At 63.6% G+C, this 25,018-nt stretch overlaps 1 protein-coding gene across 1 annotated transcript; it reads left to right on the top strand.

The window, feature by feature from the left end:
• Positions 1-1,878: 1,878 nt before the first annotated feature.
• Positions 1,879-24,723, top strand: NHSL3 (NHS like 3; the record flags this gene model as incomplete). The annotated part of the gene is made up of 7 exons (XM_080357596.1): positions 1,879-2,068; positions 19,134-19,289; positions 19,502-19,557; positions 20,643-20,760; positions 21,090-21,206; positions 21,318-24,185; positions 24,701-24,723. The coding sequence occupies 7 exons, from the start codon at positions 1,879-1,881 to the stop codon at positions 24,721-24,723; spliced, it is 3,528 nt and encodes a 1,175-aa protein (XP_080213722.1).
• Positions 24,724-25,018: the final 295 nt, after the last annotated feature.

Below are 25,018 nucleotides of genomic sequence, written 5' to 3'. Positions count from 1 at the left end.
TTCCTCTTCACCTTCCTCCTCTTACCCACCTGATGAGAGCTCTCCCCAGAGGGTAACAGATACTCTCCCTCTTGCTGTGATTATTTGGACAATGCCGTATAACTGTGTGCAAATATATTTTTCAAGCTAGTTTTGCTGCCATCAGAGGAAACGCAAGATGTGAAAAGCAGGGATTTTTTTTGGAGGCTAATGACTCGGGAGTTGGAGACGGCGGCAGAAAGTCAACACAAGCGCCCTAACAGGGGATTAGCTCTTCCCCAGCGCAGGTCACCTCGACATGGGTCAGCAAAGCCTTGGAGAGCAGTGGCGCGCTCAGCCCTTCCCCTGGGATCATGGGGGACCTAGGGGTGCCAGGAAATCACTGCCCGACTGTCTCAGAGCTCATTTAGGTCTCGAGTCCGTATTCGGCAGGGTAAAGAGGGGGAATGAGAGGCAGAGGCACAAAAGCACAGTGAGCCCCAGCCCTTCCGCAGGCATCGCCAGGGTTTGGTGCTGCATCCGCATCCCTGATCCCTGGTACCCGAGCAGGATGCGCAGCCCATGAGACACACAGTGGCCAGCCCCAAATCCCATGGGAGACAGCGATGTGCCGGGAAGCCTGTGGGACAGACAGGCTTCTTGCTTTATAAATTCTTCTAGCAATTTCCAGCGGTTGGCAAATTCCTCCGGGCGCATAGCCAGGGCCTTGCGAGCCTCCGGGAATGATGCGGCTTAAAAGCAACGATGCAGCTTTTCACATCAGGAAACGCATCCGCCCAGGGACCTGAATCCGACCGAGCTGAGAAATGCGGCAGAAACCACCTGTTTTCTTGCCAGGCTCACGGCCTCCGGCTTTGCCGCGTGTGCTGCCACTGACCTGCTCTCCAACGGGATGTGTCACCGCGCTGGGCCAGGCTCTCATGGATCTTACTGTCCCCTTGCAGCCGGATCCGTGTGGTCGTGCTCCCGAGCAAGGCGGGCTTGTAGCAAGCGGTGAAATCTTTGATGAGAGCTGCTGCCTTTCCCGGGCACGCTGTCGGCTGCAGGCAGAGGCTGGTGGAGCCACGTCAAGCGGCTGAGCTCCCCCCTCCGTGTCATTTCATTTTCAGGAGCTGATTTATGATCAGCAACAAGAAGCGGCGTGGCGCAGGGTGTTTCACGGGAGCGTGTCGGTGGCCTCAGGTACGTCCAGGTCGGCCACTGTTCGGGGGCACTGTGTCCCCCTGGGTGCTGCCATTGCTGGTGACATATCAAGTGTCACCCTTGGACCTCTCAGGTGAGGAACCAGTGGTGGCTGTGGGGAGAGGGCAAGGGCAGGACGCAGCTGACAGCCCCAGCTCCTCTCCTGGGGACAGCGACAGCCACCCTGAGGCTCTGCAGGACCCCGCTCTGGGGGTGACGATGCTGTAATTACTTGCTGAGGGTGACAGTGCTGCAATGACTTGCTCCGGTCCGGCACAGACCGTTCTGCTCCAGTTCTGTCCCCAGAACCACAGGGAAGGGAGCAAAGGGAGAGTTCACAGGGGTGGGAGCAGCCCCCGCACTGTCCCCCCGCACACAGAGGGGACAAAGCCGGGACTCACCGAGGAGGGGGACACACCTTGGGGACCCCCGGCAGCCCCGCCCTTGCCCTGCAGACACCCCGGTGGCACCGAGCGGGATGTCCCCGCACCCCCCCCCCCCGCCACCGGGGCCACCTGCGGGCGGGGCGGGGGGGGCGGGGGCCGGTACGGGCGGGGCCTCCCGCAACCCAGCCCCGCCCCGCAGAAACTTTCCGTCGGCGCCGGGCGCTCGGCGGGAGCCCGGAGCTGCAACCGGAGCCGTGTAGCCGGGCGGGCCCCGGCCCTATGGGCAGCGGGCGGCGGCGGAGCGGGGCGGTGCGGGGCGCTGCCCGCGGCCATGTCCGCCCCGGCTGCACCTGCGGCGGGCGGCGAGCGGCAGCCGGAGCGGGACGGCGGGGCCGGTTCGGCGGAGCCCCCCCGGCGGAGGAAGGGCCGGGCGAACTCGCTGCGCCGGGCGTTCAGCTGGTTGCGCGGCCGGAGGAGGCGGCACAAGGGCGGCAGCTCCCCGGCCCCCCCGGAGGGACGAGGTGAGGGGCGAGGGGGTGGCTGAGGAGGGGGGTTAAGGAGGAATTGGAGATGTGGCCAAGGAGGAGTCGCGGTGGTGGCCGTGGTGGTGGCCAGGGAGGGGTTGGGCTGATGACCACAGTGGTGGCCATGGAGGGGTCAGGGTGGTGGTCATGGAGGGGTTGGGGTGGTGACCACGGTGGTGGCCAAGGATGGATTCAGGTGGTGGCCGTGGGGGGCTCGAGGTGGTGGCTGAGAAGGGCTTGTGGCAGTGGCCATGGAGGGGTCAGGGTGGTGGCCATGGAGGGGTCAGGGTGGTGGTCATGGAGGGGTTGGGGTGGTGACCACAGTGGTGGCCAAGGAGGGATTCGGGTGGTGGCCGTGGGGGGCTCGAGGTGGTGGATGAGAAGGGCTCGTGGCAGCGGCCAAGGAGGAGCCACAGTGGTGGCCATGGAGGTGGCCAAGGAGAGCTCAAGGTGGTGGCCAAAGAGGGGTCACAGTGGCGGTTGGAAAGGAGTTGAGGTGTTGGCCATGGAGGTGGCTGACGGGTACAGTGGCGGCTGGATAGGAGTCAGGTTGGTGGCTGTGGAAGTGGCCATGGAGGGGTCACGGTGGTGGCCAAGGAGGGGCAGAGGTGTTGGCTATGGTGGTAGCCAGGTGAGTGGAGGCGCTGGCCATGGTGACAGCAGAAGGGGGTGAAAGAGGTGGTGGCCATGGCGGTGTTGGCCACGGGTGGCTGCTCTGGCCACGGTGGCCACCGCTGCGGTGGCAGCAGCAGGTCAGATCCGGCAGGCCCTGGTGCAATCTCGCCCCTGCCCCGAGGGCTGGTACCGCTTCACTGGGTAGGTTCTCCCTCCGCTGAGTCAGAAGGTCACTGGGGCTGAGAGAAACCTGGAGGGACGCCAGCCGCTGCTGCCTCCTCCTCCTCTTCCTCCTCCTCCTCCTGGGCAGGGTGTTTGTGTGCTCCAGGTGTGGCTCTTCCTGCCCTAGATATGCCCATCGCCCTGGCCCATTTGCGGGATGCTGTCTCTATTGCCCAGCCACGTCCCTGCCACCTCTACCAGGACAATCCCACAGCGGGAAGTGCTGTGGGTGCCTCCTCGCTGCCTCGGGGCCGTGTTATGGGAATCCGTGGGCCAGGACCTTCGGCAGAGTGACGGGTGGTGGCGTGTATGGTCATGTTCATCTCCTCGGCACGGCTGGTTTGCAGCAGTAGGTGTCCCGGTGAGGCAGCAGTCGCTGGAGGCATCACCCTGTGCAGCAGAGAAGTGCTCGACCTCCCCTGTCCCGTGCTATCGGGGACACCGTCTGCGTCACGCCGCTGCCCTTCCTGCTGGGCACCTCTGGCGGGGACGTCACCGCGCTCTTGCCAAGGGAGCGGCCGCTTCTGCGGCATCCAAACGCAGCCGGATGCCGCCGCTTGCGACTTTCTTCCTCGCTTTGCCCCGGGGAGTGAATTTCCAGGCACCCAGGGCTGCACGCAAGCATGTTTACCGCTTGGAGAAGCACACGGAGATCTGCGATAGGAGAGGAGCGGCCATGGAAAGGCCAAATGGCCTTGGGAAGAGGCAGAGCTCTGCTCGGCCGGTCCCTGGGATGCTGCCGCTGCCTCCAGCCCTGCGCGGACGCCACGGCCACGGCCCAGCGCTGAAACCTGAGCAGAAAAGATGAGATGTGCCGGAGCATGTGATGTTCCTCTTTGCAGCGCAGAAACGCCCCCAGCGGCTCTGCCAGCCCTTTTCTATTTTTTTTTTCCTAAAGTTGTCATGTTTTCCAGCTAATCCTCGAAATGCGAAGTCACTGCCCATCAGGGTTGTGGCTCGGGGACCTTGAGCGCGCTTGCCGTGCTGTCCCTTGTAGCACAGCCTGGTGCTTGTGTCAGCGGGGTCGCTGTCACTGCGGTGCCACCGCGCCATTCAGTTAAATATCCCCTTGTCCAGGAGAGCTGCCCTGAGTGCCCACCTGCCCATGGGCCGGCCACGAGCATCCTCAGGATGCTGCCAGCACGTGCCGGGGTTACCAGCATCCCTCCCCACGAGATGGGGCAGTGACACTTCCCTGTGTGACAGGGGGTCAGGACACCCAGAGCAGCAGTTTGGGCTGAGCGGTGGAAATGGACGGAGTGTTGGACCTGACAGTTCCGAGGGCGGCTGCCGAGCTGTGTGCCGGAGCCGATGGCATCGGTGGCCGCGGCTTGAAGCTCTGACCTGCCCGGAGGCCACGTCGGCCTCGCTGCCAGCACCACAAGCCTTCATACGGCAGGAGCCAGCCAGGCTCTGCCCCAGCCTGGGCGTTGTTCCAGCCATCAGCTGGGAGCTGTGGGAGGAGGGAGATTCAGTGAATCCTTGTAGGATCTGGGTGCCCTCGCCGTTCGTCCTGTGTCTGCGCGGTGCTGGGGGTGCTTTGGATCAGACCCATCGCCCCCCTCATTGTCCCACAGGTGGCTTTGGTCACGGAGCAGGGACAGGGCACATCTGACCATCCCTGGTGCCTCCTGGCTGTGGGTCAGGACTCGTTCCTCAGCCTGGGCGTCTGCCCATTCACAGCCTGGAGGTCAGAATTGGTTGGCACTGGGATTGCGGGAGCAGGACGATGAAAGCATTTCCACTTTGGATCAAACCCGTGGGTCCGTCTAATCAGAGATCCCGTCTCTGGCCGCTCAAACAGCCGAGCCGTGTAGAGGAAAGGCGCAGTAATCCTGTCTGTGGGCGAGCTTCTGGCCCCGTTTTATGCCGAGCGAGGGGACGGCTCCACCGCAGCTGGATGCCGAGTCCACTCCCATTTTGCGACTGGGTGCCCCAGTGTATTTGGACAAGCGGGCCCTGCTGGCTGCAGTTATACCGGTACAACTCCTGCTGTGAGCTCTAATGCCCATCCGGGGTGCGCAGGGGCTGCCGGCTTGGGCTGTGTCACCTGAACACAGCACGGCTGCTTTGGGCACCTTGCAGTTCCCAATGTGTTTATTTCCACAATAACTGTTGGAGGCAGAGCAGTGATTAACCCCTGGGATGCAAACCGAGGCCGGGTGAAGGCAGCCTGTTAACCCTCAGCCGCCTGCGAGGGGTTTTAGCCCAGGTTTTGGCTACTGCTTTGTCCAGGTTTCGCAATATTCTTCTTAATTCCCAGATGAAGTAAAGGAATCGATGTTCCAGAAATATTAAATTAGGCTTGGCTTTTTGTTTCCTTTTGATGGCAGCTTAAGTCCGGCAGCAACAGATTTCCTGATGAAGCGGGGGTCACCGTGACGTTGAAAATAAAGCTTTCAATGCACACCGTTGCTTTACAGCATCAAGTGCTCATTGGAAGCCTTGCAGGATGGCTGTGCTGTGTGCGTGGCAGCGGCTGAGCCGCGGTGGCACCGGGCTCGATGCCATGGGGCGCTGGGGATGCACGTGAGTCCTCGTGACAATTTTGAGGTTGGGCTGTCCCTGCGTGATAATAACCGAGATGTGAAATCTCCCCCGGACACTTGATTTCCTCCATCCCCTGCTGCTGCGTGGCACATGGTTTTGGCGTCAACACAGGCTTTGTGGTTTAGTCCTGAGCTTTGTGGTTTAGTCCTGAGCTTCTCGACTCGAAGGAGGGAGGCGTAGGCAGAGCTGCCCCCGCACTTCGCGCTCCCCAGGATTGTTCCCTGTGCGTGCGTGGGAATTAATTTGTTAATCTGCAGAAGGCAAAGAGTGACACTTCAGAAAATGTGAGCAGCAGGAATCCCCCGGCTGGCCCGGACTGGCAAGGGCGAGCGGCTCTGTGAACAAAGAGAGGTGTGTCTGCAACCACAGCTATTCCACCTGGAGACAACTGCAAGAATTACTCTTGCAAATAACGTTCCATAAGATCCGATAAAACTATTTCACCAGGGTCATATTTCTCTTTAGAAGGGAGGTCTAATTTCATAAGACAATATCATCATTGACTTTGACTCCGGCAGCGATGGGAACATAAGCCGCTGGAAGGTGAAGAGCTGGGCAATGATGAAGTGAAAAAGCGTTTCCCTGCCAAGCGGGAGCTGGAGCCCTGGGCTGGTCCCTGTGGTTCTCACCGTGTATAGATAAAATACCTTACCCGGAGCGGGGAGCTGAGCTCCCTCCGCTTCAGCGGGCCGGAGTCGGAGCTGTCATCAGCCAAGCCGGCCCGGGCTCCGGCTTGAGCAGGAAATCATTTGAAACCCTTCTGGTTATGTATTTCTGTTAATGATTGGGGATCTCAAGTGGGGTTTTTGTGTTACCTTTGCCTCGCTGAGCTTTACTTCCCCATGAAGGGAACAAGGGCTGAATTCCTTTCTCATTCAGGCAGCTCCGCTACCGCTCCGTGATTGCTCGGCCATGGGATCGGGTGGATAAAGCACCGGGAGGGGTGGATAAAACACCAAGAGGGGTGGATAAAGCACCAGGAGAGGTGGATAAAGCATCAGGAGAGGTGGATAAAGCACCAGGAGGGATGGATAAAGCACCAAGAGGGATGGATAAAGCACCAGGAGAGGTGGATATAGCACCAAGAGGGATGGATAAAGCATCAGGAGAGGTGGATAAAGCATCAGGAGAGGTGGATAAAGCACCAGGAGGGATGTGCCAGCACAGGGGGGTCCCTGCTGTGGTCACTTGGGCTGGCGGGTCTGATCAAGGCAGCGTGTGACTTTGGGACGATCAGATGTGCTTGAAGCCATCGTGCTGTGATGGCAAGATCTGTATCTCACGAGCAGCTTGCCCCCACCTCCTGGTTCCTTGCTTTTATCAGAGTCCTCTCAATGAATAAAACCAGAGGTTTCTGACCCAGAGAGTACTGGAATCAGCGTTTCTTGCCCCAAGTTCCCCGTTCTCGCTGGCTGCCCCACAGCTGGGGTTTGTAGCGTGTCATCTGTGCTGCAGTGTCACGCTGGGGAAGCTGCAAATGCTGCCCCTTGGCTGCCACGCTTTCTGAGCAGATTCCTGGGTGCAGCTTTGGTGACAGTGGTGGCCGCGTTCACAAGGCAGGTGCTGGCACCGAGGGCGTCTGTTTTGGGAACACAGGGGGAAGTGTCTTGCTCTATCTAGGGCAGTGTTGGAGGCTCCAGCATCTCTTTTTCTCGCAGGGAGAGAAATCAAAGTGCTTCACTGGGAAAACTGGTGTGTGCGGGGCCTCCTGTGTCACTGGGGAGGGGGACTGAGCGTCTTGGGGGGTCTGTGCACCCTGTTTGGAGCTGCTGTGAGGGGATGTACGTCCTTGTCCTGGGCTGGAGATGCCCCTGGACAGCCCACCTCCTGTAGCCCAGGGGAACAATCATCTCCCCGAGTCACTGGGCAGAGACGTCTGTCTCTGTTGCACTTGTGACCGTGACCTTGTTTAATCCCAGCTGTGCCTTGAGCTGGGAGCAGCCGATAATGGGAAACAGGGAATAGTTTCCCACTGGATCTCCTATTCCCTGAGCAGGTCCTGCAGCAGATGGGGCAGCAAACGAGGGGGACAGTGGCGCAGCCACCTCGGTGCTGGGCAGAGTCTGTGGCACAGCTTGGTGTCTGCTGTGCCGAGCGTGCCTCTTGGGCAGCAAACCAAGCCAGTGAGAAACCAAACCGTATTTCCATCACTGAGAAGGAGACTGAAGTCCAAAGGTTAATTTACTGCTGATCACCTTGGGAGATCAGGGCAGAGCTGCTGGTTGGTTTATATATATGTATATATATATATATTTTACCTCACCTCCCCAGTTTTGTGCCTTTCCCACAAAACCCTCCTTCCTATTTATCCCAGCCTTTGATGAATCACCTAAGGAACATAAACACTGCCAGCAGGAATTGCCCACCTCCTGTCCCGCTGACCCCTCCCTGCCCTCGCAGCATTTAATGTTCTCATTAAAAATCCGGATGGAGGGCTGGGTTTGGGGGGGCAGGCTGCTTGCCGGGCTCGCGCGGTTGGGAGCGGGCGGTGCGAGGCTTGGCCGGGCACCTCGGTGCTTGTGAAACCCTGTGGAGCTGGAGCGGGCGCTGGAGCAGAGAGACATGGGGGTGCACCCAGGAAGGGCATGGGAAGGAGGTGCTGGTGTTGCAGGTGTCCGTGTGGCTCAGCCAGCTGGGACTTGCCCCAGTGACAGGAGTGACCGTGGAGGGGGTGGCAGGGGATTAACTTCCACCTACGGGCGTGTGGGTGCTCGCCCTGCGCTTGGTCAACAACGGGACCCAGCCCATGGGTGCTGTGCTCCCGCCTTGGAAGTCCTGGCCTTGGCCATGATGTGTCAGGTTGGCTGGGGTGTCCACATGGGGCTGGGACCCCTGAGACCCAGGAGTGGGGTCATAGCCTTGGTTGTTATAGAATCACAGGATGGTTTGGGTTGAAGGGACCTTCCCAGCTCCCCAATGCCCCCCCTGCCATGACAGGGACATCTTCACCAGCTCAGGGTGCTCAGACCCCGTCCAGCCTGGCCTGGGATGTCTCCAGGGATGGTTCATCCACCACCTCTCTGGCCAACCTGGGCCAGGCTCCCACCACCCTCAGGGCAACAATTTAATCCTCATGTCCAGCCTGAATCTCCCCTATTTAATTTAAAACCATCACCTCTTGTCCTATCACAACAGCCCCTGCTGAAAAGCCTGTCCCCATCTGGGGGGCTGTTTTCAGTACCGAAAGGCAGCAATAAGATCTCCCGGAGGATCTGTGTGCAGGGACAGGCAGAAATGGTGGCAACCGGTGCTCAGCAGAGCGTGGTAAACTCCGGAGGAGGTGGGAGCGGGGCCAGACACGCGTGCTGTCCCCACGTTTGGGGACCAGGGATCTCCCTTTGCCCGCGTGGGCTGGCTGCGGCACCCACGCATCAATGCTGAGGGCCGGTGCTGGGAGGGTGCTGTGGGATCCTGGGCGATGCCGGCAGGCCCCTCCTCTCTGCCTCTACATTGGCTCCGGCACAGCCGCCTGCCAGAGCCGAGCTCCGCCGGAGCGATGGGAGCCGGCGGCTGAGCGCCGTCACCTCCCGCAGCCGCCCGGGCCCCGCCGGAGCCCCCTCGGCTCCGCCATGTAGCGCCCCGGCCTCCTCCACCCGGCCGCGGTGGAGGGCGAGAGCGGCCGCATGGGCAACGCGTATCGCAAGAGGAGCCCGACGGGCGTCAAGGCCGGTTCCTCATGGCCCTTCGGCCGTGCTGGCAAGTCGGGGGCAGGTAGGAGCGATGGGGTTGTCTGGGGAGGGGCTGCGGGGGTCCTGGTTTGGTGGCTTTTGGGAGAAGTTGGCTGGCTCTGCTGTGCCCCCGGCGTGGGGCTGGGCAGGACCTGAGCTGCCGTAGTGGGAGGTTTTGCTCCCCTCTGCCCTCCCTGTGCTGACGGGGGGCAGGATCAGGCCCTCTGACCCCCGCTGCTGTAGCTGGGGAAGAACCTCTGGCTGCAACGGGGGCTGCACCGACACGTCGGGGAGCAGTCTGCGCCGTCGGGACGGGGATCATCCCCTCAGTTACTGATTTGTTTTTCTAAGCAGAATCCCAGTGGTTAGAGCAGGGGGACAGGGCTGCGGTGCTGCCTTCCTCCTTCCTCCGCTCCCATCCCGTGCCTCAGTTTCCCTTGCTGCACCCCGGGGCTCTGGGAGTGTTTGCAGAGAGCAGCAGGCATGTGTCCTGCGCAGCCTGCCTGCCTCGCTCTGTGCCCGTCTGTCTGTCTGTCTGTGCACTGATTTCTCCTCTTCGTTATACTCCGGCTCTGCGGGTGCAACTGAGAAGCCCAGGAGGAGGCAGGGCTCTTTTGGGGGCAAGGGAAGCGGAGGGAAGGGACCCACCCCAGCCTGGACCTGTGTATTGAACTATGAGCTCCGTGGGGTGCCTGATGCTCATGAGCTCCCTCCGCGATTCCTCCGTCAGAGCAGGGTGGTGAGAGCCTCTCTTGTAGTCACGTTGTCCCCAGTTTCCCCATTGATGTCATTGAACCATCCTGGTGTCCCCAGCGCAGCCTGAGTCGGGGAGGGGACATGGCGGGTGCATGGGCAGGGGTCTGGGGTTGGTAGGAATGGGGTTAGCAGGTCCGGGGGGTGGGAACAGGGCAGTTTTCTCCTGCTAGCCCTGCAGGGTCCCTGTCCCCACCGCCCTTGATTGTCCCATTTCCCTTGATCTCCACAGCCAGCAGATGCCCAGGTGTGGTGAGCTGGCTGTCCACAGGGTGAACAGGCTGGGGTCAACCCTGCACAGGCTTGGGAGCGACCATGCCAAGCGAAACTGCCCTGGAGAGGTGGGGGCCGGGGTGGGGACAGGGTGCCGAAATGCCCTGGCCGGCAGCACCCGCTCAGTGTGCAGGGAAACTGAGGCAGGAGCGGTTACAGCAGTCACCCGTGGCCCTGCAGGGATGGCATCTCCTTCGCCACGGGCTCTCTGTTGTCTGCCGCTCCTCCCCAGCTGGCTGTGGTCTCCTCTCCACCAAACTCAGCTCTCTTCATGGTCTCTGTGCAGAAAGGGCTTGGTGCCACCGGCCCGGCTGTGCCGTAGCCACGCTCCTGCCCTTCTCTGGCTCTGCCAGACGCCGTCCCTTTGCCTCTGCCCCAAACCGCAGCAGTGCAGGCGATGGGGTGAGCTGCCTCTCCAGGATTTGGGGGGTCACGTGAGCATCCCTGGCACAGTCCTTGCCCTTTTCTTGTGCTGTTCCCGTTCAGACCTCCATCTCCCTTCCATCCCAGGCCTGGGTGCCCCTTGCTGGTCCCTGAACCAGGACTGTGGGGGGCATGTGTGCGGCTGCTGGTGAAGCCCCGCTCTGTTTCGGATGCCCTGACATGGGTGCGATACGAGACCAAACCGGGGCAGATCCTGCGAGGTGAGGGTGCTGAGGCCGAAGGCCATGGGGTGGAAGGTGCTGAGAAAACATGGGGCGAGTTGTGTTTGTTCTCTGCCGTGGCTCCATGGCAACGTTGCAGCGGCCACAAAGCAAAAGAATTTGCATTGTGTCGCTTCAGCATTTCGGAGGGCGCAGCCGGGATCGCCGGCGGGGGGCAGGGTGCACCGGCACCCGCCAAACGGGCCCCCGGGGTCATTCGCATCTTTCTCTTGCCGCTCACCCAGACCCTGGGGTACCCTGGGTGCTGTTGGATTCTGGGTCGGAGTCTGAGTGTGTATTGGGGGCAACTGGACCAGTATCCCCCAGTTTCCATCTCTCACACACCAGTTTGGCCGGACAGGCATTGGCAGCTGCCTTTGCGCTTCTACCACATGCGGGGTGTTGTGGGCACCCACTGCATTTTCATTCTGAAGGACCACGGTCCCCAGGGACAGGTTTGGCTGGGCAGGAGCCTCGGGAGCAGGGCTGAGGCTGCCGGGGTCGCTCTGCCTGCTGCAGGCAGCTGCCTGCACCCCGCTCCCTGCCTCCTCACTCTGCTTCAGCGGTGCCAAATCCGCGTGTCCCCGTCCCCAAGCCGGAACGAGGTCTGGCTTAGTCTGGGGTGCATCGCCTGCCTCTCCTCCCTGGGCTGGTCTGTGCTGGGAGCTGCTGGGGAAGGTCCTTGAGCACCAGGGAGACCGAAGCCTCTTATCGTCTGGTTATCGGGACAGCCCCGCTGAGTCAGGGTGGAGGAACGTGGCGGCCGGCCAGGCTGCACCCCACGGAGCCGACGGGGATGCAGCTGCAGCCGGTGCGGGGCTCCTGGGGTCCCCTGGCACCCATGTCCCCGTTGGTGGGTGCTGGGGCAGGTGCCTGGGGATGGCAGGTTTGGGTCGAGGGGTGACCCATGGCTGCGAGGCTCCCCGGCAGCAGGTGCCGGTGGCTGCGTTAGCTGGGGGGCTGGTGGTGCAGGCTCTGGGGTGGGCTGAGCAGCCCTGGGCGTCTTTTCCCTTTCACAGCTGCTCTTCGTGCCAGACCCACGCTGGGCCGGCTCCGCAAACAGCCAGGGAAGCAGATAAGGGCAGGGGCCCACCCTGGTGGGGGACGTGCTGAGATTTACACAGGCGCTTTCTCCAGGCACCGGCACACCGGACTCGCCCGCCGGCATCCCAGGGTGATCTGAGCCCTTCCCGGTGCCCCCTCCTGCTGCTGGAGCGGAACGGAGCGGGGCGGAGGTGATCTGCGGGTGTCCTGGGCAGGCAGCTGCCTCCAGCGCTCGGCTCCGACGTGCTGGGCCATGCCCACTTGGCAGGAGCCCCGTCACCGAGAGGCAGGGATGGGACCTGCCGTTCTGCTCATTATATCCCCCCTGAAATTTCAGAGGCAGCCCCAGCTCTGTCTCACAGCTCCTCTCCCATCTCCTCCCCTGATCCCGCATCGCTGTGTCTGTCTCCATCCCTGCGGGAGGATCGGCAGCTCCTCGCTGCCTCCTGCCCGCGCCACTGAGCAAGAGATCCGTAGGCAGGAGCGGGGCTGGGTGCTGCCTGCAAGACGGTGGATCCGTGCACAGAGAAAACCTGCAAGGTCTTGTCCCGAATCCGTCTCCTGGCTTGGCTCCTGCGTGGAGCCGAGGACCTGCTGCGACAGGCACGCCTGCCGTGCACAGAGCACCCTCGGTACCCTGCAAACACGCTGGGCACGATGCCGCGCGCCGTGGGGACGCAACCGGCTCCAGGCACCGCGCAGGCGCCGTGGCGGCCGTGGGGAGGTGGAGGACAGGACACCCTGGGAAGGTGAAGCAGGGCTGTCATAAAGCTGTGGACTTTGGCATCGCTCCGGGGAGGGCGGAGGTGCTGGTGCCTTGTCCCCAGCCGTGTGTGCCACCGGCGTTGCCTCCGCGGCCCCGCGTCGCTCTGAGGTTCTGCCTGCCGCCCTCTCCCGCCCCACGCTCCCCATCTGGGCCGTTCCCGCCCGGATCCGGCTCCTGGCCGGGGAAGGTTGTTATTTACCTTCAAACCTGTTTGGTGGCTTCTCCAGGGAGGGGACGAGCGTGGGGTGGGGATGTGGTGGGACAGGGGCTCACTGGGCTGGAACAGGGGTGGGAGTGGGTGCATTGGGGTGGTCCTGCCTCCCGCCGTGGTGCCGGGACCCGCCGGGGGCTGCTGCCAGACCCCCGCCTGGGGTCCATGGTCACCCAGGGGCTGCTGCAAGACGTGTGGGACAGCAGCCGGGATCAAGGCCAAGGCGGCTGCGGCGCAGCCCCGTTGCACAGGGAGGTGTGTTCCTGCCATCGCAGGCTGCAGGCGGCCAGCCGGGCAATGGCGCTTCTCCAAAGGGGTTTCACCCGTGCTGGCTCCTTTGCCATGGCCTGTTGGCTCACTGGGAGGATGCAGGGCGGTTTTCTGTGCTGTGATTTAGAGGAAGAAAAACGACCCAAGTTTGTTTTCCCACTTGAAATGAATTTTTTTTTTAATGCCTCTGCGTGGGATCGTGTTTGAGAGTGGAGCCAGCAGTGCAGATCGGGCCGTGTTTATTTGCTTTGCGGAGATGTTTTCCTGGCCGAAGCAGCAGCCCCCCGGTGAGGCCAAGGGCTGGTGCCAGGGGGCTGCACGGCCAGAGCCACGGTAAATATTATTGTGCTCTTATCCTGCCTGGAGAGAACATGGTCCTGTGGCGTGTCCCCAGGCACAGGTCCTGTGCAGAGACAACAAGGGCTCGGGGAGCGAGGGTGGTCTGGCTGGTTCCCTCCCTCGCCCGCTGAGGATGGGTGAGCAGAGGCAGGACAAGGTGGCACAGGCGGGTGGCAGATCACACCTGGGGCCAAGGAGCTGCCTGAGCAGAGATGATGGGCCCAGGGGAAAGACATTCAGGCTTGGGCTTGTAGAGAGGAGTCATTGCTCCTGACAGGGAGATGCCGCTGGGGAACCGGCTGGTTGTGCTGCGATGGGAGAGGCCGATTCGGAGGGAGCAGAGGGGCTGGATGCAGGATGAGAACACGGGGGCACTCGCACCCATGCTAGGGTCCATGTCCTGCCTGTTCCTGGTGGCTCTCGGGGCTGGGGTTCCTTGTGCACCCCGTTGGCGTTACCCACACTTACAGCATCCACAGGCAAGTGCCGCTTCGCCCTCTCTCCAGCCTGGGGAGCAGAGTGGTCCCCAAGTCTGGCTGCACATCTGGATGGTGCATCACAGGGTGGGAAGGGACCCCAAAGTGCTGGAGAGCACCCACCCCATGAGGCAGGGGGTGTTCTTGCTGCTCTCTGCATCGCTCTGGCTGCTGGGAGAAGGGAGGCGAGCTCTCCATCCCCGCTAAGACACACGCAGGCAGGTTCTCCTCCCCTTCCTCCCCTGGGGACCTCGCAGCCTCTTCCCTCCCAGCTTCCCCCTCCTCCCCATTTTTCTGGGGTGAGTCAGTGGCGGTGGAAGGGGCGGGCAGGAGCTGCGCTGCCTGTTCCCGGCCTCCCGCCGCAGGACCCGCCGCCGCGCAGCGAGCAGACAAGTCGAGGCAGCGCCGTGCAGGCAGAGATGGATGTTTGCAGCCGAGTCCGGCCAAACCTGCTGCTCGCAGGAGGCGCAGGCCTGGCAGGGGGGACAGGAGCCGGGATCTCCCCCTCTGGTTCTCCCCAGGGTGACCCCAGGCACCAGTACAGGTTGGGGTTGAGCTACTGGAAAGCAGCTCTGCAGAGAAGGGTCTAGGAGTCCTGGGGACAACATGAGCTCGCAACGTGTCTGTGCGGCCAAGAACCAAATGGTACCTGGGGTGTGTGCGGAAGAGTGTGGCCAGCAGGTTGAGGGAGGTTGTTCCTCCCCCTGTGCCCTGGTGAGTTCTGTGCCCAGTTTTAGGCTCCCCAGTTCAAGATGGATAAGGAATTACTGGAGGGTGCCTGGGGGTCCCTGCCCCTTCCCACCACTTTGCCTTGCTGCGGGGATGCTCTGCACCCTCCAAACCATCCCTGGCACCAGTAGTGGCACATCCCAGCTCCGAGACAGCGAGCCCGTCCTTGAGACAGCGCCCGACCCTGGGAATCCTCCGACTCCTTCTCCGGGAAGATCCCGCTGCCACGTGCGGATGGGACACGTGTGTCAGCTCAGCACCGCCGAGCCTGGAGGGGACGGGGCGATCCAGGGCTCGTTGCAAGGAATGCACGAGGGACGGGATGCCAGCTCCCACCGGGCGTGTTGCTGCCGGCACCAGCTGCAGCTGCTGCGGCTTCCTCAGCCCACCGAGATCTGCAGCCTCTGCCGCAGGACCAGACCCCTCTCCCTCATGGATTCATGGATCCCCTCGCTTTTCCTGTCCCTTTTGCAGCAGGTTTCGCCGTGTGTTGATAAAGCCGGGGTGAGGCTGTCGGGGCGAGGAGGACGTGGAGGCGAAGGTCGCAGGGAGAAGAGAAGTGGGAGGAGAAGCGGAGGCGGCTCTTTGCATGCCGCCGCGCTCCCCAGCGTCAGCCCTTGGCACAGGGCTGCTCCGCGTCCCCGCAGAGCTCCTGCTGTGACACCCTGTCCGGGTTGTCCTTTGGGTGACTGCAGCCAGCAGGGCTGAGCTCCTCCTGCCCCGAGCCACAGGTGTCCATCAGCGAGGGACGGTCTCAAGGCCCTTTGGGTCATAGAATCACAGGATCATTTTGGTTGGAAAAGCTCCTCAAGATCATCGAGTCCAACTGCTAACCCAACCTGGGCAATACCCCATGTCCTGAGAACCTCATGTCCGTCTGTCCAGCCCTCCAGGGATGGTGACTCCAGCACTGCCCTGGGCAGCCTGTTCCAATGCCCCACAGCCCTTTGGGGAAGAAATTGTTCCCAAATCCAACCTCAACCTCCCCTGGCGCAACTTGAGGCCGTTTCCTCTGCTCCTGGTGCTTGTTCCTGGGGAGCAGAGCCCGACCCCCCTGGCTCCAAGCTCCTTTCAGGCAGTTCAGAGATCAGAAGGTCTCCCCTCAGCTCCTGTTCTCCAGCTGAACCCCCCAGGTCCCTCAGTCTCCATCACACTTGTGCTCCAGCCCCTCACCAGCTCCATTCCCTTCTCTCAACTCGCTCCAGCACCTCAAAGCCTTTCTTGTTGTCAGAGGCCCAAAACTGACCACAGAATTCGAGGTGCAGCCAGGGGGTCCCAGCGCAGCCCCGTCCCCGTGAGCAGAGCTGATGCACCATCCCGGAGAGCTGGGCTGTGTTGCTCGGGGCTGTGTTTACCCGCCATCGGCCGTTGCCTTTGCTGTGGCTCGTGATGTGCTGCCCGGGGAGGAGAGGGCAGTGGCCAGCACAGCACGTGGCTGCTCGCTTTGTGCATCCTCAGCCCTTTAATTATGTCCCTTTTTTCCACTTTGCGCTGTGCAAAGAGCTGGGGAGCGTCTGCCTGTGGCTGCCGGCACCTTCTGGGTGAGCGCATGGGCAGCGGGGCCGATTCTGCCCATGCTTCAGGCAGGTGCTGGGTGCTGCCTGTATTTGTTGTTACGGGCATGTAGGGGAAGAAATCCTTGCTCAGCCCGGAGCTGCCCGGCTGGGGACACGGAGGTGCCTTTTGCAAGGTCAAACTGTCCCTTGGGCTGTTTGTTTGGTGCCTGGGGGCCGGTGGGACCCTCGCTCGCTGCTTTGGGTGATGCTGCTCCGTCTACAGCCCAACCCCTGTCCTGCTGCAGTAATCCCTGGGCACGGCCCGCAGGGAGCTGGCAGGGCAGGGGAGGGAGATTGGCCATGTCAGCTCCTGCTGACCCAAGGACGGTCCTGCCCGCTGGGTAAATAACGGGAGCTTTTCACTTTTCGAGATGGGAGGGATGGAGCTCCCTGACCGCCTGGCATTTCTACCCCCACCTGCTTGTGCCCCCGTGCCAGCAACTGGAGCTACTGGTTAGACTGGTCTGAGAGCTCAGTCTCCCCCAGTGCTGCCAGCTCTTGTGACCGTGACGTGGCCGTGCTGGACACCGTGTCCCTGAGGACAAACGGCCTTTGCCCCGCAATGGCGCACGTCCCCCCACTGTGGCTGAGCCATGCTGGGAGCAGGGCTGGGGGGCTGCGGTGCGTACTGGGTCCCCAGGGGGACACTGGGGACAGCCGAGGAGGGGAAACGCTGGCACCGTGGGCTGTGCAGTGCCATGTCCCACGGGCTGGTGCTCACCGGAGGAAAAGCCTCCCAGCTCCTCCCAGTTTGCCAAGGAAGCCAGCAACTGGTTTGCACAGGGATGCTGTGCTCAGCGGGGAGCAGGCGAGGAGGGTCCCGGTGGGGTCCCAGGGGTGCGAGAGGTGGGATTGGGGAAATCCCACCCCTGAGCTTGGCAGGACGGATCCCGGCAGCCGTGCTGTGCGTGGGAGGAGACGGGAGGGCCGGGGGCGAGCGGGGAGGCCAGAGGAGGGGCCCCCGCTTTCCTCCTGCCGTCACCGAGCAGCGCGGTGGGCGCAGCTGGGGCTGTCCCCTCCTGCCACCGCGCAGCCCTCCCCGGGGTCAGCCTTGTCTCCGCAGTCAGGCAGCTGCGCCGGAGCCTCTTTGCCCATCCGAGCATCCTCCCGCTGCGCGGATGAGGACAGAGAGGGGGATCTGGGGGCCGCCGGCATCCGTCTTGCCGGCACACGGCTGGGTGAGAGCCGCCGCAGAACAATAGGCAGGACGTCGGTGGGGGACGGTGGATCCCTCGCTCCTGCAGGGACCAGACCCCGGCCACCATGGTGGTCTTCATGGGCAGGAACCTCTCCTCGCTTCTGGCTTTCTTCAAGAAAAAGGGTGAGTGAGATGGAGGGAGGGAGCAGCGCCCTGTCCTTACACAACCCCTGCCCGCCCGGCACCGGGTGCTCGCCCACCCGCAGTGGGCAGGGGGGCTGTCACCCCAGGGGGAGGGAGGGCAGGGGGGCTGTCACCCCAGGGGGAGGGCAGGGAAGGTCACCCAGCCCCATCCCCTGGGAAGTTAATGCGATAAATCACTGAGCTCCTCTCGCCGGAAGGCGGCCCTGAGTGTGCTGGGAGGGAGGGGGGGATGTTGGGTGAGAGGCTGCCAAAATTGTGGGAGAAAAGGGTTTAGGAGAAGGGGACTGTGATGGTGGGGGGGGTGTGGGTGTCTCATGTCCCCTGCAGGGACCCTGTGCCACCACAGGGGTCCCCTATATCACCCCCCACCCTCCTGGCCTGGCTGTGCCCCCAGTGCCAGATGCCAGTGGAGGCTGAAGCCGGTGCGGTGGCACGGTGCGGTGGCACGGTGCGGTGGCACGGTGCGGTGGCACGGTGCGGTGGCATGGCGTGGCAGGGCGGGCCGGCTCCATTGTTCGGGGCCTGCTCCTTTGTGTGGCAGGGCTGGAGCGCAGCTGCCTCTCTGCCTGGCCGGGCTGGCTGGGAGGGGACACGGGGGACAGGGGGTGGGTGTGTGGTGCTGGCGATGCTGAGCAGCGGGTACCTGTGGCCCTGGGGTGCTGCCTGTTTCCTGACTTGCCCTCCTCTTCCTCAGCCTGAAGTTGTTTTTTTGCAGGCAGGAGGAGTTGCAGGCAGGGCTGTGCAGGCAGGGCTGTGCAGGCAGCGATATGCAGGCAGCTATGTGCAGGCAGGGCTGTGCAGGCAGCGATATGCAGGCAGCTATGTGCAGGCAGGGCTGTGCAGGCAGCGATGTGCAGGCAGCGATGTGCAGGCAGCGATGTGCAGGCAGGAGCAGGCAGGGCTGTGCAGCCCCCAGCAAGGGCCCAGAGCTGTTCCTGGCCACCCTGGGGTGCTGGTGGTGGTTTGGCAGGAGGGAGCTGCAAGATGGGGCGCTGAGGACCCGGTGCCGGCTGTGACATAGCATGGGGGCTCTCCAGCACCCAAGGGGGGTGCTGGGAGGGGTGATACGGCTTCTCTGGGGGCTCTGTGCCTCAGTTTCCCTCCTCTGTGCAGTTCCCAGCCTGCCAAGGCACAGTGTGAGTCCCTGCTCTCAGGTGCTTTGTGATGCCTGGGGGTGCTGCAGCTCTCCCAGGGGAGAGTCATTGTCTTTCTGTCCTCGTTTATTCCCCCGCCGACACCCCATCTCCGCTGCGCTGCCCACAGCCCTGCACAACTTGCTGCCTCGTTTGCCCCAACGAAGGCTCTGGGCAGGGAGGCGGTGCTGTGCCCCAGCTCCGTGCCGGATAGGGGGCAGAAAACCCCATGGCTTCGCGATGGAGATAACCAGACTCCGGCACATCGACCGTCTGGGCAGAGCCGCAAGAGACGATGTCTCGTGGGGTGTTTCCAGCACTCAGCTCAGAGATGAGCGGGATAACATCATCCCGGGCTGGCTGCCATCACCCAGCTCTTCCTATGGCTGTGTGGGTGCCACCGCTGTCCCCTGCAGGACAGGGACCTGGCTGTGTGTCCCCCCAGCCAAGCTGACCCCTCTGTCTTTGCAGGCACGGCCAAGGGCGACACCGAGAAGCGGCTGAGCGTGCAGTACACGGCGGGCGAGGAATGTCCCGACAACGTCTTCTTCCCCAGCACACGGCCCCCGCACCTGGAGGAGCTGCACAACCAGGCCCAGGAGGGACTGAAGTCCCTGCAGCACCAGGGTAGGTGTCCCCAGCCGCGGGGTGGCCCGAGGACACAGCGGAGGTGACATCAAGCTGGTCCCGGCTCCTGGCTGGCCGTGCTGCGGGGGTGGCACGATGGGGCTGACCAGAGTCCAGTGCTGGGCTGCGCGGCCGGACTCGGCGGCTGCTCCACTGGCTGGGGGCTCCCCCGGCTCCCCCCAAGGGACTGACCCCCCGTTTTCCCGCTGCAGAGAAGCAGAAGCAAACCAAAAGTGCCTGGGACCACGGGGACAGCAGCAGCCTGCAGGTGAGCGCTGCGCAGGGGCCGGCTCTGCCCCGCCGCGTGTCCTGGGGGTGAGGGGACACGAGGTGGCCTCTCTGTGCCCCTGGTGGGTGTTTGGGGGTGGAAGCAGGTGGGGAAGTGGCCAAGATTCGGGTTGCGGGACTGTGGCGTTTGTAGGGTGGGAAGGGATCGTTTGTCCCTCAGTGTTGTCCCCTTTGTCCCTGTGCTTAGCCTTGGTGTGTCCTGCCTTGTGGGGCTCTGCCCGGGGACCCCACTGTGCCTGTATCTCTCTGTCCCCCCCGCACTGGTGTCCCCTGGCAGCGAGGGGGTGACGGGGTGCGCCATGGGGACATTGGCCATCTCCAGCCCCATGGCCATGCCCCTCCCCGGCTGCTGACGAGGAGAAACTCCCACTCTTGGCCGGGCTGGCATTTGCCGCTTCCCCGGGCTCTGACCTCGCTGCCAGCGCCTCCCCTCCCCTGTTTGCTCCATCCGCTGTCCCCACTGTCCCCAGGCCCCCCGAACCCCCAGCAATGGGGGGTGAGGAGCCCCCAGGGAACAGAGCTGGGTGGAGGGGTTGGGTGGTGGCTCCGCCGATGTGGCTCATCCTGACCTGTGCCAAGAGATGATTCAGAGGGACGGGGGGGCACTGAAAGCTGTCCCATGGTGGGGCCATGCTGGGGGCCGTGCCCAAGGAGACACATATGTGCTGCAGATCACCTGGCGCTGTCCCTGTCCCCAGGTCCCTCTCCTGGCCCTGGGGTGCAACAGGGCTGGGCGCAGCCATGGGATGGTTTTCGGCTTGGCACAGCGGCAAGGCCACCAGTTCCCTCGGGTTCTCCTCTGTGGGGCAGACCCTGTCCCTGCTCCTCTCCAGGGGGCTGCGGGGCCACGCGGGGTCCCTGGGGCTGCTCTCGGCCCTGCTCCTGGTGGGAGGACTCTGGATGCCGGCGTGGCTGACTCAGCCTTTGGCCCTGGGAGAAGCTTTTGTCTCGGCTGCGCTGGGCTGCAGAGGCAGTTTGTGGCGGAGAAGGGGCCTGGCGGGGGCCGGGGCAGCTGCTTTCCCACAGCCCGGGGTCCGCCTGAGCCCCCGCTCTGTGCCCACGCAGTCGTGCGCATCCTCGGAGGATGACAGCGCGTCCATCCGGAGCCGGGCGGCCTCCTGCGCCACGGACAGCACCTCCGAGGACGCCCTCTCCATCCGCTCCGAGATGATCCAGCGGAAAGGTACCCGCTGGGGGGCTGCAGGGCCGGGGGACGCGAGTCGAGGGGCCTGGCAGGAGACCTGGGGGGCTTCTGTGGCCACCAGCCAGTGCGGGGATTTGGGGGCCCGTGGGGAGTAGAGAGTGACTCGGTCTGAGTCAGAGGGTTGGGGCTGGGCGGGGGGAGCAGACGGACAGACAGACACCTCCCTGCTCAGACCGTGCGGCTCTTTGGCAGCTGCTGGTGCCTCTCAGGGCTCTGCTGAGCGCCTGAACCTGGCGTGTCCTGGAGCATTTGGGGGGTGCTGGGGATGATCCCCTTTGCAGCCGCTAGACCCCTCATGCCTTTCGCAGGTTCCACCTTCCGACCGCACGACTCCTTTCCCAAATCCTCGGAGAGAACTGGCAAGAAAAGGAAGGAGAGGAGGACAACGGTGCTGGGCATCCCCCAGCATGTCCAGAAGGAGCTGGGTAAGTGTCATAGGGGGGTTTAGGGTCTGGTCCTGTTCCCTGGGCTCTGTTTGCCCTGGCTCGGTGTATCTCCCTTGGGATCACACCAGGTTTGTCTCTCCCCGCTCCCAGGTCTCAGGAGCAGCCGGGAAGCCAAGGGACACCCCGATGCTGATGGGCGAGGGCTGGTGGGGCGCGGGGGCAGCCAGGCACCCCAGCCCTTGCTGAACGGCGGGCAGGTGTCCGGTGACGCCGTCCGCATCCCCACCATCGACGGGAAGCTGCAGCCGCTGGCTGTCCCCGGGGGCGCCCGCGTCTGCCTGGGAGCCCTGGAGCAGGCAGACGTGGCCCTGCAGAAGCACATCGACCGTGTTTACTACGACGACACGTTGCTGGGGAGGAAGACGGCAGCCAAGCTGTCACCCATGGTGAGGCCGAAGTCACTGGCCGTGCCTGGCATGACCACCAATGCCAGCCCTCCGGAGCTGCTGAGCCCCGTCATGTCCATCTCGCCCCAGGGCACCTACATGTCTAAGATCATCCCCAACGCCATCCTGCCACCCATGGTGGACGTGGTGGCTCTGACGCGGAGCAGCGTGCGGACGCTGAGCCGCTGCAGCTTGGTGTCCTCCAGCCCGGCCTCGGTGCGCTCCCTCGCCCGCTTCTCGGAGCGCAGCACCCGCAGCCGCGAGCCCTCCTCCTCCAGCGACAACTGGAGCCACTCGCAGTCCACCGAGACCATCGTCTCCAACAGCTCCACCATCTCCTCCCAGGGCGGCTCCGACCGCCGGCAGCCCGAGCCGGGGCCGCGCGGCGAGGTGGACGCGGCGACTCGCTCCGACGCCGACCAGGTCAGCGTCTACAGCTCCGCCAGCTTCACCAGCTCCTGCTCCAAGGCCCCCGCTGGCCCCGCAGTCCCCGGGCTCCTGGCTGTGGGGGGCAGCAGCGGCCGGGCGTCCCCCGCATACAGCACGAGCAGCCAGGCGGAGGGCTCGGACACGGGCAGCCTGGCCAGCGAGCGCTCCTCCGCCCGCAGCGTCTCCCTCAGGAAGATGAAGAAGCCCCCGGCCCCACCTCGCAGGACCTACTCGCTGTACCAAAAAGCTGACGGGGAGCCCAAGGTGCTGGGGCTGCCCCCCAAGCCTGACCGGCGGTCGCAGCGGGAGAGCAGCACGCCCTGGTCCCCGCGGCCCCAGCCCCTCAGCCCCGCGGCCGAGGATGAGGTTTTCTCGCCATTGTCGCTGAGCGAGACCAGCAGCCTCCGCTCCGAGAGCCTGGCCGGCGCCAGCTCCCCCGAGCCCCCGCGGGGCAGCCCCGGGGTGACCGTGGTGCTGAGGGAGCCCCAGGCTCAGCCCAAGTGGAGCTGCCCGGATGGGTCTGACCGCACCATGTCCCCCTCCAGCGGCTACTCCAGCCAGAGCGGGACCCCCACGCTGCCCGCCAAGGGGCTGGGACCCCCATCCGTGTCACCAGGCAGGGGGGCTCAGCCCCAGAAGCCGGAGCGGGTCTGCTCCCTGCAGTCACCCGCGCTGTCCGTGTCCTCCTCCCTCACCTCCATCTCCTCCTCGGCCTCAGACGCGGCCCCCCCCGAGACGCTGCCCCGAGACCGCTTCGTCATCCCGCCGCACCCCAAGGTGCCCGCTCCCTTCTCCCCGCCACCCACCAAGCCCCAGCAGCCCGTGGCCCCCACCGGCCCCCTCCTCGCCTCTCCAGACCCGCCACCGCCCAGCGCCGCCGGCCAGGAGCCCCCCGCCAAGCCCAGCAGCAAGTCCCCCCCGCCATCGCCACCGCCTGCCTACCACCCGCCCCCCCCGCCGGCCAAGAAGGCGGAGGGGAGCCCCCAAACCACCAGCGAGGCTCCCACCGATGCTGCCTGGCCCCCGCCTCCCCCACCAGCTCCCGAGGAGCACGACCTGTCCATGGCGGACTTTCCCCCTCCAGATGAAGCCGATTTCTCCAGCCTACCCGATGATGCTGCACCGGCTCCCGCAGCCGGGCAGAAAGTGACACCGAGCCCAGGGGTTGTGTCTTCTTCACTCTCAGCTGCCATCTCCTCATCCAGCCAGCAGCAAGGGCCACCAGCCGGGTCACCACGGCCACCTTCCCCCACCGAGCCTGCTCCAGCGGCCGCCGTACCCCCACCGCCACCGCTCCCCCCGCCCTCAGCTCCAGCTCTGCCGCCCCAAATCAGCCTTAAGAAGGCGGCCAACGGCCCCCGGGCAGACAGCAAGAAGGAGCCAGTGTCGCGGAGCAAGAGCGGCCCGGTGGCCAAGGAGGACGCCAGCCTGCCCATCGTCACGCCGTCACTGCTGCAGATGGTGCGGCTGCGCTCCGTCAACGTGGAGCCGCCCGCCGGGGCCGAGGAGCGGCCGGCGCCCCAAAAACCCGTCCGCCGGTCCCTGTCCACGCGGCAGCCCCCTCCTGCCAAAGACGCGGTGCCTTCGAACCAGCTCCACCACGCCGTGCACCTCAAGGCGGCCGCCTTGTCCTCCGGTGAGGCTGCGGAGAAGCCGGCGGGTGGGAGAGCGGCTCTGCCGGGTCCCGAGGGACCCCCCGGGGACGGCCAGCTGTCCCCCCGGAACAAGTCACCGGCCTCCACCGCCAGCTTCATCTTCGCCAAGAGCTCCAGGAAGGTGGTGATGGAGACAACCTCGTCCCCTGAGGCACAGGCCGACCTGAAGAAGAACTTGGTGGCCGAGCTGAGGAATTTCTCGGGGCAGCGCTCGGCAGCACCCGCTGCTGCCCAGCCGGGCCCTGGCAAGGCACAAACCCACCGAAAACCCGGCAAGATCCCCCCTCCGGTAGCCAAGAAGCCTTCGCTTGGCCCAGGGCCGGCTCCTTCCCCCCTGAGCCCAAAGGCAACGGAGACGCTGGGCTCCCCCGTGCCGGACGGGACGGCCAAGGCGGTGGCGGCAGAGGAGAGCAGGACTAAGAGCGAGCCGGCGGGGACGGCAGCCTCGGGGACCGCGGGGCCAGCGGCTCAGAGCTTCCCCGCACAAGGTACGTGGTGTCGCGGTTCTGGCAATTCCAGATCACGATAGCCGCTTGTCACTCCCACTCTCCATGCCCAGATTGTGGGGAGAATTGAAAAGGAGGGGAGAAATTCGTGGGTTGAGACAAACAGTTTAATAAAGTAACAAAATAATGCTAATATGCTACTGCTCTTACTCATATATATACTTCTAGTATTATATATAAAATGGAAAATAGAATATAAAATAAAAGATGGTGCAATTCTTCATGGACTCCATCTCTGCTGAGCAGCCAGTCCTGGGAAGAGCATCCTGGTCTCAAACAGCCGATCCCGTAGGCAAAAAGGCAGAAAAGCTATAGTGTCTGGAGCTATAGGCTCCTGATCTATAGGCTCCAGAGCTGTAGGGTCCTAGTGCAGCCCATGCTGGGGCTGGAGGGCAGCGGGCTGGCCAGGAGAGCCGAGCCGTGGGGCCGGGTGTGGGCTAGGCTCCAGGACGCTGGGGCTCGAGGTGGCTGACGGTCTCTTCCCTCCCGCCTTGCAGATGGACGGGGAGAGACGGCCTGACGGACGGAGCTGCAGGATGGACGGGTGCCCCCGTGGAATCCAAATCTCTCAGGGACCTGGGCAGGTCAACGGACGAGTGTGGAACTGGCGACTGACTGACGACAGGAAGCAAACAGCCTTAGCCTCCACGGCCTTGATGATATTTATGCAAAAATGGTGTTGGTTTCACTTTCCTAAGTACTACAGCTTTATTTTTGCTCTTTTTTTTTTAAATCTACTGGACCCAGAGCCAGCACCTCCTCCCTGCCTGGCTGCCGCTTGGTTTGTGCGTGTGGAGCGGAGCAGCCATGCGGAG

This window comes from Nesoenas mayeri, assembly GCF_963082525.1.
Source record: "Nesoenas mayeri genome assembly, chromosome: 21".
Lineage (NCBI taxonomy): Eukaryota > Metazoa > Chordata > Aves > Columbiformes > Columbidae > Nesoenas > Nesoenas mayeri.
The sequence above is the reverse complement of the archived record's forward strand: the minus strand, read 5'-3'. Positions and strand labels throughout refer to the sequence as shown.